General features: G+C 45.7%; 1 protein-coding gene across 1 annotated transcript in view; it reads left to right on the forward strand.

Moving 5' to 3' along the window:
* Positions 1-10,350: 10,350 nt before the first annotated feature.
* Positions 10,351-16,243, forward strand: part of LOC311237822 (neuropilin and tolloid-like protein 1) — a gene marked incomplete at its 3' end in the record, with an annotated part of 10,557 nt that continues 4,664 nt past the window's right edge. The window contains exons 1-5 of the mRNA XM_084325799.1: positions 10,351-11,037; positions 11,658-11,714; positions 12,751-12,885; positions 14,544-14,792; positions 14,928-15,021. Of these exons, the coding sequence (XP_084181925.1) occupies positions 11,010-11,037; positions 11,658-11,714; positions 12,751-12,885; positions 14,544-14,792; positions 14,928-15,021 (563 nt within the window). The 5' untranslated portion in view covers positions 10,351-11,009. The remainder of the gene's footprint in view (positions 11,038-11,657; positions 11,715-12,750; positions 12,886-14,543; positions 14,793-14,927; positions 15,022-16,243) is intronic.

The raw sequence follows: 16,243 nt of genomic DNA on the forward strand, positions 1-16,243 counted from the left end.
TGGTTTCACGTTACTCATTGTGTAAAAGCAACCAATACGGACCAAGAATGGGAACCTGAACCACAAGACCTTGACGGTAAAACCGGGGCGTCGCAACCATTACACGAAGGCGAAGTGAAGGCGGCGCTAACCCCAAACGATGGGGAAGACCCGGATGATTATGGCGAGCCAGACCGAGGGGGCCACGATAGGCCACCAGTAGAAGATGAAGGTTAGGGAGGGGATTAGGCACCCCGAACCTCTAGCCTTCAACAGGCGGCAGTGGGCTCGCAAGAGTCTGGGCGCACGTTAAACACATTCTATAGTGCTGGGGAGAAACTGAAGGCCCTCGTGCGTAACGAGGTATGAAATAACATACCACTGTGGCACCGCCTAGTCGGCCCAGGAAACGTCGCACGTAAGTTGGTGTGGGCACTGGGTGGTACGTGGGCGACAGTCCACACCTAGGAGCAGGGCGGTGCACCGGAGGGGGCACAGCTCCTGCCGTGAACAGGCAAGGCTGGCGAAAACGGTCAATATTTCCATGCCCAGAGCAAGCGGGGTGGGGACAAGACCGTCGGTTTCTAAACTGAGTGGCTGATAGGTACTACGGACAGTCAGCTGCTTGGGGTCCTGACTTGATGACGGACTATGAGGTCGCTATCGACTGGGTCGCCAGCCGGTCAGGAGAGCGTTATGACCCCTGCTTATAGTCACAGATAGCGGGACGGGGACCGTGAGTGACTGGACAGTATGGGCATAAATGCACTTGGCTCAATGTACAGTCAGGCCACGGTAACCTTACTAGCCGATACAGGGTTAGTAGGCGAGCTGTGCTTCTGTGATCAGTGTTTTTGAAAAGAAAATGCTGGGAAGCAGAGGGATGAGGGGTGTCAATTCAGAGGAATCTGAATTGTCTCTCCTAAGATTGGAAAGGGACCCAGCCTTAAACTGCACCTGAAGGTAAAATAAGGGGACTTCTTCTGTTCATGTGAGGAGACCTTAGCCTGGAAGTGGAGGCCTGTATCCTTGGTTGGGTGAGAGGGGGTCCAGTGTAGGCGGCAATGCGGCCCTGAAAAAGCCGGTTTCCCCACACGTGGTATCTCCTGATCCTGGCGGGGAGAGGTGCATCTAAGTAGGGCAAGGAGTGCATCCGAACGGGAGGAGGGTACTCTTAACTGGAAGGAGGTTAAAAGGGTCAAAGCGTTTTTACAGGAACCAGACAGAGGAGAGGATTATGAATTGGAACATAATAACTTCTCCTCTGTGGACATGGAGAAGGTACCAGAAGAGCCAGAGGAACCAGTGCTTAGCACAAGCCCGGAACAAGATACTCGACCACAACGAGTCATCAAGAAGCCTAAACGATATACATAGGCAAAGGAAGGGATAGTGTAACTGATAGGCCTTGGAGAGGGCGTGTACATATTAATTTTTGATTTTTGATTTTTCATTAGCTAAGCTCTCTCCGTTTTTAGAAATGTTTAGATAGTAAATGCAATGTAAGGTCTTTTCTTTCAGAGTGAATTGCACAAAACAGACACATTTGGATAAAAAACACATAAAGTATAGTCTAAAACCTGGTAATTGGTACGATCATCTTTTTGTATAAAGGGACGGACCTAGACGGAAGTGAAATTGATATAACTGATAACATTGTATATAACCTGCAAAATGAGTGGAAATTGTTAAACGGTGTGCGTGAATAGAGAACTGTGTAAATAAAAGATGGGTCCATAGTCGGTCAGTGGGGGAGGGAGTAATGTGGGTGTTGAAAGCAAATGATACTAACAGATATGGAAAATGAGTCAGAAGGATTCTGGAAACAGTAAGGTTAAGGTAATTGTAAACAGTTTGTTTGAGGAATTACTAACATGTATCTTGGGGATTATCAATCCCCAAACCGGGGAAACTGTAGTAGAATTCCAGCCAAACTGGTGTTTATTGTACTGTATATCATGAAGCACAGAATGGCGAAAACACAGAGGTAAGATACATACACTTTTCTCCCCCCCCCTCCTAAAGTACAAGAAACGAGACACCTCTGACTTAGTAGTGCAGCTGTTGGTTCAGGCTTCCTCAAATCTCTGTGGAGGGGGGTTGAAACAAGCAGACGCTTATTGAGTAAGAGATAGTGTCTCGTTTGATCCTTCCTGGGAAAGTCAATAACATGGGTGATTTTACAACCCAGGGCCCTAGGCCATCTGGTCCAACAAAGAAACTGCCATGGGAAGATGCCAGTTTGTCTCTGCTGAAAACAAAAGAGCAGATAACCATCTAAGATCAAAAGAAAAGACCATTTGAAACCACATCGTGACGCAATTCGATGTAAAACGTCACGATAAGGAGTTAGCCAATGAGAATTGAGAGTAAGTGTCCTCCAATAGGAACACTCGAGGAGAGGTTGGAAAACGCCCGCTTGCCGTAACATTAGAGGCGGAGCCTAAATTTGATATTAGCAGACTCCGTGCTAGTAGAGGCACAACAACAGACCCGAACAGAGACCCAGGAAGCGACAAAGAACACACACCCTTTTTCTCCACAACAGACTGAGGAAACCACGCAGCAGAGAGACGGCCGCGAAAACCTACCATCTGAAGAAGCCGAGACGAGACATGCCCATAGATATTGAATATTTAGCCTAAAGTCTGGTGAACCTCGGCATAGTGAGGTCTTCCATCAGGTTTTATTGCAATTGTTCTTTCAAATCTTTGATTTGTATTGATTGAAATCCTTTTTATTAAACACGGGTTCCTTTTCAAACTGCTCAGAACTCGATTTCTTCAACCGCCGCGCCGTGTTCTCTGAAGGTGTACGGGCAGAAAACCATCACATACATGGTTATCTGCATTTTGTAGCTAAGTAGTACTTCAAAGAGCTTTTTAAGGTTTAAACACAGCGCAGAGTACGAAGATTAAGCTAGGAAGTTACTACACTCTCAAACGGAAATGAAGCGATAAAAAACCAATCTGCCTTGACAGCACTGACTGGAAAATGATTCTTTGATAAGCGACGGGCAGATTAGACACATAGCCATAATTTAAAACATAGATTAGGCGATATTAAGCGTAACATTGGCGCCGATGGTGGCATTGAAGCGCTAACTCTGGCGCCTCCTCGTGGCACTCAAAGTGTTAACAATTGTGTGTATTGAGCTGTACTGTATTGTACCCATTCTGCAATCTGTTAATAACATTTTCAATTCAATTCAATTCAATCCCCATGTTGGTGTTAAACCAGGGCAGGACACAATGCTATCTCTAGTGTGGTGACCATGTTGGTGTTACACCAGGACAGGACACAATGCTACCTCTAGTGTGGTGACCATGTTGGTGTTACACCAGGACAGGACACAATGCTACCTCTAGTGTGGTGACCATGTTGGTGTTACACCAGGACAGGACACAATGCTAGCTCTAGTGTGGTGACCATGTTGGTGTTACACCAGGGTAGCACAGGTCACAATGCTAGCTCTAGTGTGGTGACCATTGGGCGACAGTGGCTTGGGAGGTAGAGCAGTCGTCTGGCAATCCAGAGGTTTCCGGTTTGATTCCCGCTCCTTCCGGGCAGCGTGTGTCGATGTGTCTTTGACTTAACCCCTAATTGCTCCTGTGCTAACCAGCTAGCCCCAGTGTTCACCACCATATTCAATCTATCCCTGGCTAAATCCGTGGTCCCTGCCTGCTTCAAGGTGTCCACTATAATCCCGGTACCAAAAAAATCCTCCCCAGCAGGTCTTAATGACTACAGACCGGTGGCACTCACCTCTGTGGCCATGAAATGTTTTGAGAGGCTGGTTAAGGATTAATTTGTGCCTCCCTCCCCAGTGATATGGACCCTTTGCAATTTCCATACAGGTCAAACAGGTCCACTGACGATGCGGTCTCTCAGGTACTACACAACACCCTCTCTCACCTAGACAGCCAGAAGGGGGGCTATGTGAGACTGTTGTTCATTGACTATAGCTCAGCGTTCAACACCATAGTCCCCACCAGACTGGTGGACAAGCTGATCGAGCTGGGTTTGAGCTCCGCTCTGAGCACCTGGATACTGGACTTTCTGAGTGAAAGGCCTCAGGCGGTCAGGGTGGGGGGTCAGACCTCCAACACCATCACCCTGAGTATCGGGTCCCCCCAGGGCTGTGTTCTGAGCCCCCTGCTGTATTTACTCTACACGCATGACTGTGTGGCCAGGTTCAGCTCCAACTCCATAGTGAAGTTTGCGGATGACACAGTGGTGGTGGGGCTGATCTCTGACAACGACGAGAAGGCCTACCGGGAGGAGGTTGATGTACTGGCACACTGGTGTCAGGACAACAGCCTGCTCCTGAACATTGGTAAAACCAAGGAGCTGATCGTGGATTTTAGGAGAATACAGCAGGGGACACACACACCACTGTGGATAAACGGGGCTACCGTGGACAGGGTGAGCAGCTTTAAGTACCTGGGAGTCCACATCACAGAGGACCTGACATGGTCAACTCACATAGACTCAGTCGTAAAAAAGGCGAAGCAGCGCCTGAGACAGTTAAGGAACTGTCTCTCTGCGCCGCCCCTGTGCCTCAAATAGATTCGCTATCAGCTCTATCTTCAATCTTTCAAAATGTTCAGTTGCTATCGCTATCAGCTCTATCTTTAATCTTTCAAAATGTTCAGTTGCTATTGCATGCACTCATCTGTGTTTCACTACACACTTGAGTGCATGCTTATCAACTGTCCGTCTGCAACACTACTATCACCGACATCTAAGAAGGGAGATCCCCCCTTGAATGGCCCTTCTAAGGTTTCTCTCCTCCACACTGCCTGTGGAGCATTTTTACCTATTGTTAGGTTTTAGTGAGTTTTTCCTTACCTTCGCGTGGGGTATGTCTGGGAGTGCTTGCATTCTTTCATTTATTTGCATTTATTTTAAATTTGTTGGACCTTATGGTGTCCTTGTTCTGTTCATGATTTATTGTTATGTTTTCTTCTTGACTTGTTTAAAGAAGATCTGTACGGCCCATGGGGACATTAACGTGTGTTGTTGGGCCTTGTAAATAAATTTGATTTGATTTGATTTGATTTGGAAGTTCAGAGTATCGGGGAAGATACTACAGTCCTTCTACTCCGGAGCTGTAGAAAAGAGCATCTTGACTGGAAACATCACTGCCTGGTATGGAAACAGCAAGGCACAGGACAAGAAGGCCCTACAGAGAGTGGTGCGCTCAGCTGAGCGTACTACGGGGATAGTAGTGTACAAGACCCAGTGCCTCATCCATAGCTATCACTGTATTGCTCTATCGCAGGACCTTAGCATGTCTTTACCATGCTTTTTGTAATCTTTATGTACATTATACCTGTTATGTCTCATTATATGTCTTATTCTTATTTTTATTACTTGTATTATTGCACAATCGCTGCGGGCATGACCACCCGCATTTCACTGTATGCTTGTATGCCGTGACAAATGAAACTCTTGACTTGACTCCTGATGAGCAGGTTGGCACCTTGCATGGTTGCCTCCGCCGTCGGTGTGTGAATTTGTGAGTGAATGGGTAAAATGTGAGGAACAAATTGTAAAGCGCTTTGGATAACCATCATTTACATTTACATTTACATTTTGTCATTTAGCTGACGCTTTTATCCAACGCGACTTACAAGTTCTGTACGACAGGTCATCAGGAAGGATACAACTCTATCAGCTGAGTAACAATATTCATCAAAGTGTTGCGTGTTACAGTGTAGGTTAGTTTATTAGAACAAGTGCATGACAGTAAGGTTAGTTAGGTTTTTTTTTTTTTTTTTTTTTTTTTTAGATAATGGTTGAAGAAGTGCGTCTTTAGTCGACGGCGAAAGATTGGACGGGATTCGGCTGTCCTAACTGGGGTGGGTAGTTAATTCCACCATTGTGGGGCAAGGACTGAGAATAGGCGGCTTCTCTTTGATGACCCTCCCGGAGCTTGGATAGGAGTAGGTCTAAGGCGGCCAGAAGATGCAGAGCATAGGGGTCTTGAGGGTGTGTAGTTAGAGACCATTGACCGGAGGTAGGCGGGAGCGGTTCCCTTTGCCGCACGGTATGCTAGGTCGAGGGCCTTGCAGGGGAAGCCAACCCAGCTGTAGTTGAACTGACCTATCCTTCAGGGGAAGCCAACCCAGCTGCAGTTGAACTGACCTATCCTTCAGGGGAAGCCAACCCAGCGGCAGTTGAACTGACCTATCCTTCAGGGGAAGCCAACCCAGCTGCAGTTGAACTGACCTATCCTTCAGGGGAAGCCAACCCAGCTGCAGTTGAACTGACCTATCCTTCAGGGGAAGCCAACCCAGCTACAGTTGAACTGACCTATCCTTCAGGGGAAGCCAACCCAGCTGCAGTTGAACTGACCTATCCCTCAGGGGAAGCCAACCCAGCTGTTGTTATATACATTATATGGACCACTCTGAGCTGCAGTTGAACTGACCTATCCTTGAGAGGAAGCCAGTCCAGCTGCTGAAAATGCTGTTTTCCTGCCTGATCCCTGGAGGACAGAGCCAGCACTACTCTAACTCATTCTGGGAAACCTGTAAACATGTTGTCCCTGCAGGGCACTCTCAGCTCTGCCATCAGGTGTGGCAATGATGACTAAACACGTCCAGGATGGAAATGGATATGACCTGATCACTGACAGTACACAGCATGGCTCGTTAAGGGGGCTGTTGTAATGGCTGTTGTCTGTGTCTCTCGCTGCCCCTCTCTACACCTCTATGGAAACAGAGACAGTGAACGATGCTGCTGAGAGCTTGAAAAAGGCTAAAGCTGATCCACAGGATGGATAACAGAGAAGCTAAAATCTCATTGATGCCATTCATACTAGGCCTATTGTTGATGGTTTATAACCATAGGAATGGAATAATGTTAATTATTCTATAGCTTAGATCGCTTTACGTTGGTGGCGTCGTTTCAGTAAAAGCCAAGGTATGGCAATTAGGGAGGGTGGGGGGGGGGGGGGGGGGGGTGAAGGTGGATTTTTTTGTCAAATCAGTTGCGCAATAGTCACTTTTGGTGAGTTGTTTCTATACAATTCACTTATATGACATTTAGGTATGACACAGGACTACACAAGCATTTTTAGTATAGAAATGTGTCAACAGACTAAAGCAGGGAACCACAATATTTACCATACAAATTATGCAGAATGTAATGTAGCAGGGTGGATTATCCCTGCTTTATGGGAGTGGTTGTACACGGCCACCTGGTAGCGGGATGCAGTAGCTTTTAATCTAACTGAACCCCCGTCTTTGGGCCCGGAACGTCGAACTGGAGGTCGGTCAGCAGGAGCGGATGGGGCCCAGGATTTACTAACCTGGGGGGTGGTACTCTGGTCCTCCTCGCCCTCCAGAGCGGTCAGCAGTAGCTCCCCACACACTCTCACTTCCCCCAGTACCTCCGTTAGCCCTCCCACACCTGGTGACTGTTAGCTGACTAATGATTTTGCGCTCCCCAAAGCAGTACCCTTCCTTAACAACCTGCGGAGACCTTTAACCATGAAATACGAATATGGTGGGGAAGGGTTAAATAGTAATGATAATAATAATATTATTACCCGGCCAACAAGGGTTAAAACACGGGCTCAGTAACAGACACACACACCATGCTCCCATCTACGTCTCCTTTATATAATGCCTGGTCAAGTATCAGATACAGGGTTATATCTTAATGCACGGTTAATATACCATAGGTTCACACTAGGCACTGGGTGCTCTCACTCGACAATACAGGGGAACGTTATTCCCAAAATAGGCACCTTGTGCTCGTTCCATTAATACTACTGCCCCGCTTGGCGGTGGGGAAGACCCAGGTACATGTTAAAGGAGTTCAATGGGAAATTCAATACAGTAACACAATTATTACACTCAAAAAGAAATGACATGTGGGCCCACGTTACCCAATAAAAGGTCCTAGCTAAAGCCGGCTTAAAATGGTTGGGGTACCCCTAGACACTGCTGCTAGCGTTTGTTTCGAATTGATATTGTTTTGGCACTCGGAGTACCGCTGTACTTAACAGAGATGGCGGGTCCACTCTCACCACCACTCGTCCGGGTGACAAGATGGCCGTCGGGCGATCCCGCGATAACAGCCAGCGGGCCGGGGTAGACAGTAGGGGCAGTGGCAGAGCTGGAGGAGCGTGCTGTGTTGTGGCGTCCTCTGCTGGAAGAAGAGGTGTCCTAGGCTGCGTCGACGAGACGTCCACTGCGGGGCTGAGGGATGAGCTGGCGCGCGCTAATCTGTGGGCTACCTTAAACACAGCTAAACTGTGGGTCTTGGTGGACCCTCCTGCTGTCGCCTATACAGCTAACGCAACGTGGCTATGTACACCACCTGTCTTCGGCGACGCTCGCCTAGTGGTACACTCAGAGTCACTATAGCCGTTAGCCACCAGCTAATATACCGCATAAACTTCTAGGATAACCCGAGGTCTTTACTGAAGTTTGTTCTTCTTTCCGTTTCACTATTCACACACTTCACTATCGCTTGTAATTCTAGGATAACCCGTGTTATAGCAGAGTTTCTCTTTCTCTCCCGTTGCTCTTCAACGGGGCTCTCCGAGAGCACACGTCCGTTCACGTTCGAGTTCACTGTCGAAGAGAGCTTCCTCCTGTTCCGCCCTCCAGGTAACCAGCTTCTCGCTCGCTCGCTCCTTCCTCCTCTGCTCTGCCTGCCACCACCGCCCCCTGCTGGCGACCACAAACTGGTCCCACAATGGGACACTCAAGGCAGGAAGAACGATGATTTAGTGTCACGTTAATAATCCATATTGAAGCCGGAGGGAAGAAAGAGAACCTCAGGTTATTTGTCCGGGCGAGATATCAAAGAGAAACACTGGTTATCATGTCTTTGTGCACACAGGGGAAGTAAAAGGTTACGTTAGCACTTCTGAATAATAGAAGAATATTCAGGATGCTACAGTAATATCATAACTGTCTATTATTTTTCTTGCAATTGAGGTTTTGAGGTGTGTTCAACAGAATGTAGTATCAAAAACACGTTCACAAAAAGTATGGGTTACTGAATGCTGAACTGCACTGTTATAATCACTAAGCCATTGTAAGACCTTACCTGTGTCCCTGTATCACTTGTCTCTGCTGCCCTTTAACGTCTGTATGTCCATTTTCCTTTTTTTGTGGCATATTTCAGTTAGTCGCCTATAGTAAAAGTCACATAGTAAAAGTGAGATAATTGACAATATCAAAACATGCTAGGGCTGTACCAAATAGTTCGAAGCTTCGTTCATAATGTTGACATTCGAATTCTAAATCAACATAAAAAAATTGTAATTATAAAAAATTATAATAATAATAATAATTTTGCCAAGGTATGGCGAGTGCCATACCTTGCCATACCAAAACGACGCCCCTTTTAGGTCAGAGTGGAGTGGGCAAAGTGGTTTGTTGTGTGTTAGTTTATAAACGCCCCAAAACGTGAACTGTGTTTTAGTCACACCAGAACCAAAAGCAACTATGGATCTATGGATGTGCAAAAAAAATTGCCTAAAATAAACGTAATTGGATCCCGTTGCGTTTACTTCCCAATTCCCATTTGAATGAATCCAGGTCCGAGTGGTTTTCTATTCCAATCGAGAGAGAGAGAGAGAGAGAGAGAGAGAGAGAGAGAGAGAGAGAGAGAGAGAGAGAGAGAGAGAGAGAGAGAGAGAGAGAGAGAGAGAGAGAGAGAGAGAGAGAATGAATCAATTAAAACTTTATTTAACAGATTGCAGAATGGGTACAATACAGTACGGCTCAATACACACAATTGTTAAGGGGATGCAGACCAGAGAAAGACGTTTGTCTTGTTTACATCAGAGAGAGAGAGAGAGACCGTATAGCAAGATGACTTAAAAAGTGCAACGCTATTTCACTCTGTGTGCTTACAGGACTTGCTGATGACGATTGCCTCTTGACATCGACTGTATCTGTATCTGCTCCTGTTCTTCCATTTCCTTTTTCTCTGCTTACCTTTACAGTTCCGTTGCGCGCCGACCGCAGAGCGGCTGGATTCTGCAGCGTTGCGCGCAGACCGCAGAGCGTTATTATTATTATTATTATTAATATTATTATTTGAGAGACACCCACTAAATCTCCTCCCGCGGCTACTTTTTGCATTTTGCATGTATGAAGTCGTGACTCTAGATTACTTTTTTTCCCTCTAAGTTTTGATAACGCGTGTGTCAAACTGCGCTTTTACGATTCCTGACGCATAGGAGCGGGGTCCGTCATCAACCCATAATGTTGAATGAGCGCCCGTCGGTTGGAGGAGGGTGATCTTACATCAATATAGGAGGAGGGTGATCTTACATCAACATCAACTCTTGCAGGCGTTCATGGACTCTTCAGTTGACAAGAGGATGCTTTCAAAACACCGCTCGTCGCTCGGAGAGATATAAAGAAAGAAAAGGGAAGACGCGACCGAACGAAATTCTCGAGTTCCCGTTGACGATAGTTTTTTTTTACGCATTGCAAAAACAGTAAAGATAAGGAGCTGGAAGCAGGAAAATGCACGTGGGATGATTTTACATTCTTCTGGAGGACCTCGTTCCTGATCAAGGGACAGAAGAGGAATAATAAATAATAATAAATAAGCACGGCTGCCTTAAACCGAACATCTGTCAACAGAAGATTTTGCAAAAAGGTGGAGCGATTAGGGAAAAGCTGATGACGGGACCCGTTATTCTCTCAGTGCGTCAGAAGAAGAACCAACGCGTTCTGGAAACGCTCGGATGCTTATTACACCTGTTTCTGGTTTTATACGAGACGGGTGATTAGGTCGTGCGACATCTCTGTCAGGATTTTCTTCTTTTTTTTCTTTTCCCCAATTCAACAGATTATACTGAGAGGAGCACATCTGCCTCGTCATCCCCCCCCCTATACCTCCTCCCCGAGCTGCTGTGTGACTGTCATCCTATAGCGGGCTCCTGTCCGTTTCAAAAACTCTTATTAACCTCTAATCATTTCTCTTGAAGTATCATTTGATCTAAATGGAATTAGTTGAGTCTGAAGCCCCTGGTGAAAGGAATAGACATGGTACATGGACACAGCTTCCTTCACGGTAAGTCAGCATCAATCCAGAGCCTGATTATCATCATTTGACTCAGTATTCATGACTTGACGAGGCTGTTTGAGAACCTCTTGACAGCCTCACCTCCCCGGCGAGGCGCTTTACAATTGCCCCCATAGATTTGTCTCTCCTCCGTAATTACCAGAAGTTATTAATATGTAAATCAATATGCCAGTTATTCAAATGCAAATGCTTAGTGCAAAGTTACACAAGGCAGGGTGTAACAAAGCCTTGCAAAATAACTAAATCGTTTTTATTTTGTATATAAACCGTGATGAATAAGTTTGTGGACGTTTACATCTTTCAAGTTCACATAGATTTTACGAATGATTTAAGGTCAGATTTAACACTTCAATTTCAGATGAACGTGACCTTTTATTATTGCAGTTTTTTAGGCCGGTGTGCATATTTTGCTTCCTATAGGGTTACAGACAGGATGATCTCGGATTGACGAGTAAGAAACCCTAGCAGCAAAACGGTGTCCTTGCTGACTCAACCCTCTCAGGCCAACTGGAGCTCAACAACAGAGAGGGGGTGTAGAGGGGCACTGCGCGCAACGTACTGTAATACACTATAGAAATACATTGGCTTCTTCCCTCTCTTTGTTTCAGTTGTTGCAAGTCTTCTCGTACTTGGGTTGTCTGGGGCAACAAGGAAGGACACGGCAGGTAATCTGCAACACGCGTCGCCACCATCACCCATTGTACCCATTCTGCAATCTGTTAATAAAGTTTTCAATCAAACCCATCCTCTCCTCCCCCATACATTACATACCCCCACCATCCTCCTCCGTGGCTTTAAACCTTTGACGTTTCATTCATACATTCAGGGGCGACATTTACACTAGGGACAGGGGGGGACATGCCCCCCTCATTTTTCTAAATAGTCTTTGTCCCTCTCACTTTTTGTACAGTCCGAAAACTAACATCATATAATGTTAATTACTATGCAATACTTTGTCTGTGACTCACTGTGAGATGTGTGCGTTTGTGCAATTACATGTCGAGAGGAGTATGGCTCATGAAAAAAAGTATGGTTAAATATAATCGCCGTGTATGATTTGAGCTTCTTGCGTGCATGCGTTCTTCACATGCACAAACAAAATCAATCGTGCGCACATATTTCCCATCCCATAATAACCCCCCCCCCCCCCCCCCCACTTCTCAAACTAAAGTTTTGCCCTTCATTCAGTCATTCATTCATTCATTCATTCATTCATTCATTCATTCATTCATTCATTCATTCATTCAATCTTTATTTAATCTCAAAGGATCATTGAGAGCAAGCTCTCATTTACAATGGCGTTGATAAACACAAATACAATACAACAATATAGAAACAGAAAGTCAATAAATTAAACATTTCAAATAATTAAAAACAATTGTGGTGAATTGGTTTGCTATGTTTTAAACTGACCAATAGATACTAATGAATTCAAACATTCCATGTTTCTGTGGCACAGAAGCTAAAGGCAGATCTTTCTAATTCAGTGCTCTGGGAACTTTATAAGCATAAAAAGCCAATCACCAGAGTAAGTAAGGTCCAGAGCTCCAGTCCAGTAATGATGAAGTGATGTACTGTAGGGTGGAAGATCACCAATTATGGCTTCATACACTCATAACGTCTTTTTCAAGAATGGTCCCCCCCCCCCCCCCCCCCTCTCGCTCTCTCTCTGCTTTTTTTTTTGTTTTTGTTTTCCTCCAGTGCAGAACAACTCTGGAGTCAAGCCTGCAGGCCAATGTGGAACTTGGGTGAAGGAACCAGAAGGAGGGCTTTTCACTTCTCCCCAGTTACCCCAACAAATACCCCCCAACACAGAGTGTGTGTACATCCTGGAAGGTGAATGTTGACCCAGTAACGCGCACCGCAGTGAGAAGGTTTTCCGCCAGGGCTGTTGGCCGACTGGTACAGTCGTTGTATTTGTGATTTTGTAGACGCGCCTGTGAAAAGATTTCTCAAATGATTGTCCAGAGAAGCTGCTCAGTGGACCAACAATGGTTTTACTGGGAAGCTCCGGATGTGAATGTATGGAACCACGTGAGCAGTGGTGGGAAAGTAACTAAGTATATTTACTCAAGTACTGTACATTTTCGAGCTACTTGTACTTTATGCAAGTATTTTCATTTTAGGTAACTTTATACTTTTACTCCACTACATTTCAAGGGAAATATTGTATTTTTTACTCCACTACATTTATCTGAACCCTGAATGTATATAAAAAGAAGACTTCTTTAAAATGTTAAAATGTGAACGTATATTTGTGATTGTTATTGTGACGCCAGGCCAGAGATGTGCTAATTTCACAGTAATGATTAATGAAAGAAACAAACGTAAAAAGTGACTCATTGACAGACTAAGACCCTTATACATTTTCCAATTAGTCAACTAATCGGACAGTTGTTTCGATATTGTATTACAACAAAAGCATCGTCCGGGTCACTGTGGGACCATGGTGTCAGAAAGTGTCTGGTGGGGGAGACGTGTGGGTAGTTTGGGCCGGTGACTGTTATGACTCTAGACAGCGAGTGGCCATCTCGGTCTGTTCATTTCTCTCCTTCTGCGAGATGATATTTGATTAATCGGCGGGGAAGATTAGGTTATCACGTAACAAGATTAACCAAAATGAATACATGGGAGATGGACTGTGTGGAGTCGAAGGAGAGAGAGAGAGAGAGACAGAGAGAGGGAGAAGGAGAGAGAAAGAGAGGGAGAAAGAGAGAGAGACAGAGAGAGAGAGAGACAGAGAGAGGGAGAATGAGAGAGAAAGAGAGAGAGAGAGAGAGACAGAAAGAGGGAGAAGGAGAGAGAAAGAGAGAGAGAGAGAGAGAGAGAGAGAGAGGGAGAAAGAGAGAGAGAGAGAGGGAGAAAGTGGAGTGGAGCAGTGGTTGTCAAACACTAATCTCAAGGACCTCCTAAATTGATCTAAATAAATATTTGGACACTCATTATTGATTGATTGTGGGGCCCCAAGATCTTCTCACGGACCCCCCCCCCCCCCCCCGTGGAGAAAGTAGATTAAAATGTAGATTACATTCGAATGTATTGTCATCATACAGCACAAGTACAGTACAACGAAACAAAGTTTGGCATCCAACCAGAGTGCAAATGTAACAGTAGAGTGCAATAGTAATATACAATGTACAGGTGATTAAACTGGGTATAAAATATATAAATGAGTACTACTGAGTATAGTGCTAATCAGATGTATGTACAGAGTTGATATACTCTCATTGGGCTATTATTGGCCCTGTTCTTCTGGAGATTGGGGGGTACCCGGGCCGCTGTTTGAGAACCACGGTCGGGGGCAGCACTGGACTTCCAGACGGGACCGATGGAAGTCTTTATTGAGTGGGCGTGAAAGCTGCCCAGGAGCGAGAGCGCATAGACGAAGCGCTGATCGATGGCAAAGGAATGGATGAGTGATGAACATCCGGCCCCCGCGCCCCCCGCTGACACGCGGTAATTGTTTTGTCGTGTGCTACTCTTGTGTGTTGCAGCCCCTCCGAGACAGTGCATCGATCTCCACTTCAAGGAGAACTATTCCATTGAGTCCTCTTGGGAATGTAAATTTGACAACATCGAGGTCCGTGACGGGCCCTTCGGGTTCTCACCGATAATTGGACGATACTGTGGCCAGCACAACCCGCCCGACATCAGGAGCATCGGCCGATACCTGTGGATAAAATTTGTTTCCGATGGCGAACTGGAAGCGGTGGGATTTTCGGCAAACTACAACTTCACTCCAGGTAAATGTAATGCCTTCTTTGTTTCTCCCTCTTGTTTTGTATTGCTCCTGTCCTCACGACATCACGGAAGGAACTGCTATTTGGTTTGTTGGTTGGTGTGTGTGTGTGTGTTTTGTGTGGGCGTGCATTCGCTAGATCGCTCCCTCAGTCAAACAGTCGGTCGTACAGCAACAAGCGATTTCCTCATCCTCACACTCAACGACTGCACACCCTTCCTCGCACCTATAAAGTGCTAGCGCACATGCTTTGTTGTGGTTGTTTTTTCTCCAGTGAAGCATTTCTGTGGTGTACGTGGCACTGGCAACTCCCAGAATGAACAGCGGAGCTGTCATTCAGAGAACCTCTGTCTTGTGGAGAGGCCTCTGGCTGTTTTATTGATGGCCTGTCCAAGGAAAAACAGACAGTATTTCCATGTACAATAATACCGGTGTTAGGTCCGGTTAGGTCGCTGTCATCATTGTTCCGTTTCCAAAATGACGTGGGGGTTATTGATGGCTTTCAATCAGAGTGTCTCCCCAGCCTACTCCTCTGTTTACAAAGCCTCCAGGAGTATTAAACTAAACTGTATTGTCGAATACAATCCTGGTAATTATCGCCGCACGTGAAACCTTGGCTCTCTGTAATTTCCATCACCATTGCTTGAGATTCCATTACCGAAGCAGTGTGAGGATTGACGACAACAAGGCGGCGGGGTGTGATGGTGATTTAATATTCCTTCTCCTACCCGTGGCTGGGTTTAATAAATAGCCGTACTGTCAACTTTTTAGTGTGGATTTGAGGCTTGAAAAGACAGACTGCCCAGGAAACAGGAATTTGCCAATTTCACTGTGTATGAAGCTCTCTAGGGCATCATCCAGCAGAGGGTGGGGGGCATTAGTGATATAAGATATCACAGCAAAAAATAAATTGCTTACCACTAACATACATTTTAGCTGCGACCAGTTCTCTCTGTCGGCTGGTCGGTCTACAAAATTCCCCACCCTCTAGCAGCCAGAGTTTTCGCCTTAGGAGGCTGAAATCTTGCATGGGAGGTCAAGTTTGTGTGTGTGTGTGTGTTTGTGTACATGTTGGTACACAATTGGCTAATAGGAGGCGTGTTCATGCACAGACAGTAACTCAGAGAGCATGACACAGAGCCCAGCGAGGTGAGAGGGACATACAGTACATTATGGTATGGTATGGCATGGTAATGGTATGGTATGGTATGGTGTATGGTATGGTATGGTATGGTATGGTATGGTATGGTATGGTAGGGTAGGGTAGGGTATGGTATGGTATGGTATGTTTGGTAGGGATGTCCTGATAGGCTGATACTGTGTCCGAATCCGATGTCTATTTTCTGTGATAGTACAGCTGCACGGTGTACATGTAAAGTACATTAACCTTCTGTAATGTGGTAGTGAAAGGGTTAACCTTCTGTAGTGTGGTAGTGAAAGGGGTTAACCTTCTGT

Source organism: Notolepis coatsorum (genome assembly GCF_963971535.1).
Source record: "Notolepis coatsorum genome assembly, chromosome: 12".
In the NCBI taxonomy this organism is placed as follows: Eukaryota; Metazoa; Chordata; class Actinopteri; order Aulopiformes; family Paralepididae; genus Notolepis; species Notolepis coatsorum.